This window comes from Eurypyga helias, unplaced genomic scaffold, assembly GCF_000690775.1.
Source record: "Eurypyga helias isolate BGI_N326 unplaced genomic scaffold, ASM69077v1 scaffold22493, whole genome shotgun sequence".
In the NCBI taxonomy this organism is placed as follows: Eukaryota; Metazoa; Chordata; class Aves; order Eurypygiformes; family Eurypygidae; genus Eurypyga; species Eurypyga helias.
The window spans coordinates 1-783 of NW_010243384.1; the positions used below are offsets into that span (position 1 = coordinate 1).

At 65.1% G+C, this 783-nt stretch overlaps 1 protein-coding gene across 1 annotated transcript in view; it reads right to left on the minus strand.

Annotated features, from left to right (window-relative positions):
• Nucleotides 1–50: 50 nt before the first annotated feature.
• The window catches only part of SHC1 (SHC (Src homology 2 domain containing) transforming protein 1), a gene marked incomplete at both ends in the record, with an annotated part of 2,066 nt that continues 1,333 nt past the window's right edge, over nucleotides 51–783 (minus strand). The window contains 3 exons of the mRNA XM_010149402.1: nucleotides 51–111; nucleotides 337–505; nucleotides 606–732. Coding sequence (XP_010147704.1) covers nucleotides 51–111; nucleotides 337–505; nucleotides 606–732 — 357 coding nt within the window. The remainder of the gene's footprint in view (nucleotides 112–336; nucleotides 506–605; nucleotides 733–783) is intronic.

Sequence of the window (783 nt, forward strand, 5' to 3'; positions counted from 1 at the left end):
CTGCCGGAGCGCTTGGGGTCCGGGAGACCGGTCCACGTCCGTCACGTTACCTTGGGCAGGAGCGTGTTGCTTCCGGGGGTCGTAATCCCCGCTGGATGACTGGCCGACAGGCTGCAGGGAGAGGCGGGGGGTGAGCCCCACTGTGCTCCATATCCCTTCCCGCTCCCCATCCCTTCCCGCTCCCCACACCCCGTGCTGCTAGAGGTGCTGGGGGGGAGCACATGCCACATCTCTCGTGGTGGAATAACCCCAGAGAAGCGCCCACCGCCCGGTCGGGGTCCCTGCATCCCCCTTGTAACGTGGAGCCTCCCCATGAGGACGCGCCCAGAGCCTTACCAGCGTGGCCCCCAAGTGATTGGGGGTCTGAGCAGCCCCGTCCCGCAGCCGCATGTCCACAACCCCCCCAATGGGAGGCTCCTTGCCGGGGAAGTCGTTGTAGTACTGGTGATCCGGAGCTGGTTCCTCCTCTTCCTCATCCCAGGCAGAGCCATCAAACCCCGCCATCCTGGGAGGGTACAGCACAGATGAGGCCCTGGGGGGGGGCACATCCCCACTCCGAAACCAAACCATCTCCCACCCTCCTCCTTCCCACACCCTGCCCTTACCTGTCGTGGGGTGTCACCAGCTTCGGGGGGTTCTTCAGGTACTGCTTGAAGCGCAGCTCGAAGGCCTGCCCGATGGTGCTGATCACGTCCTGGGCCAAGCCCTCGGGGCACTCCAGGATATGGCAGGCTGGGGAGGAACGGCGGGATGGGAGCGTGGAATCTCGGTGTTAAGTTCTCC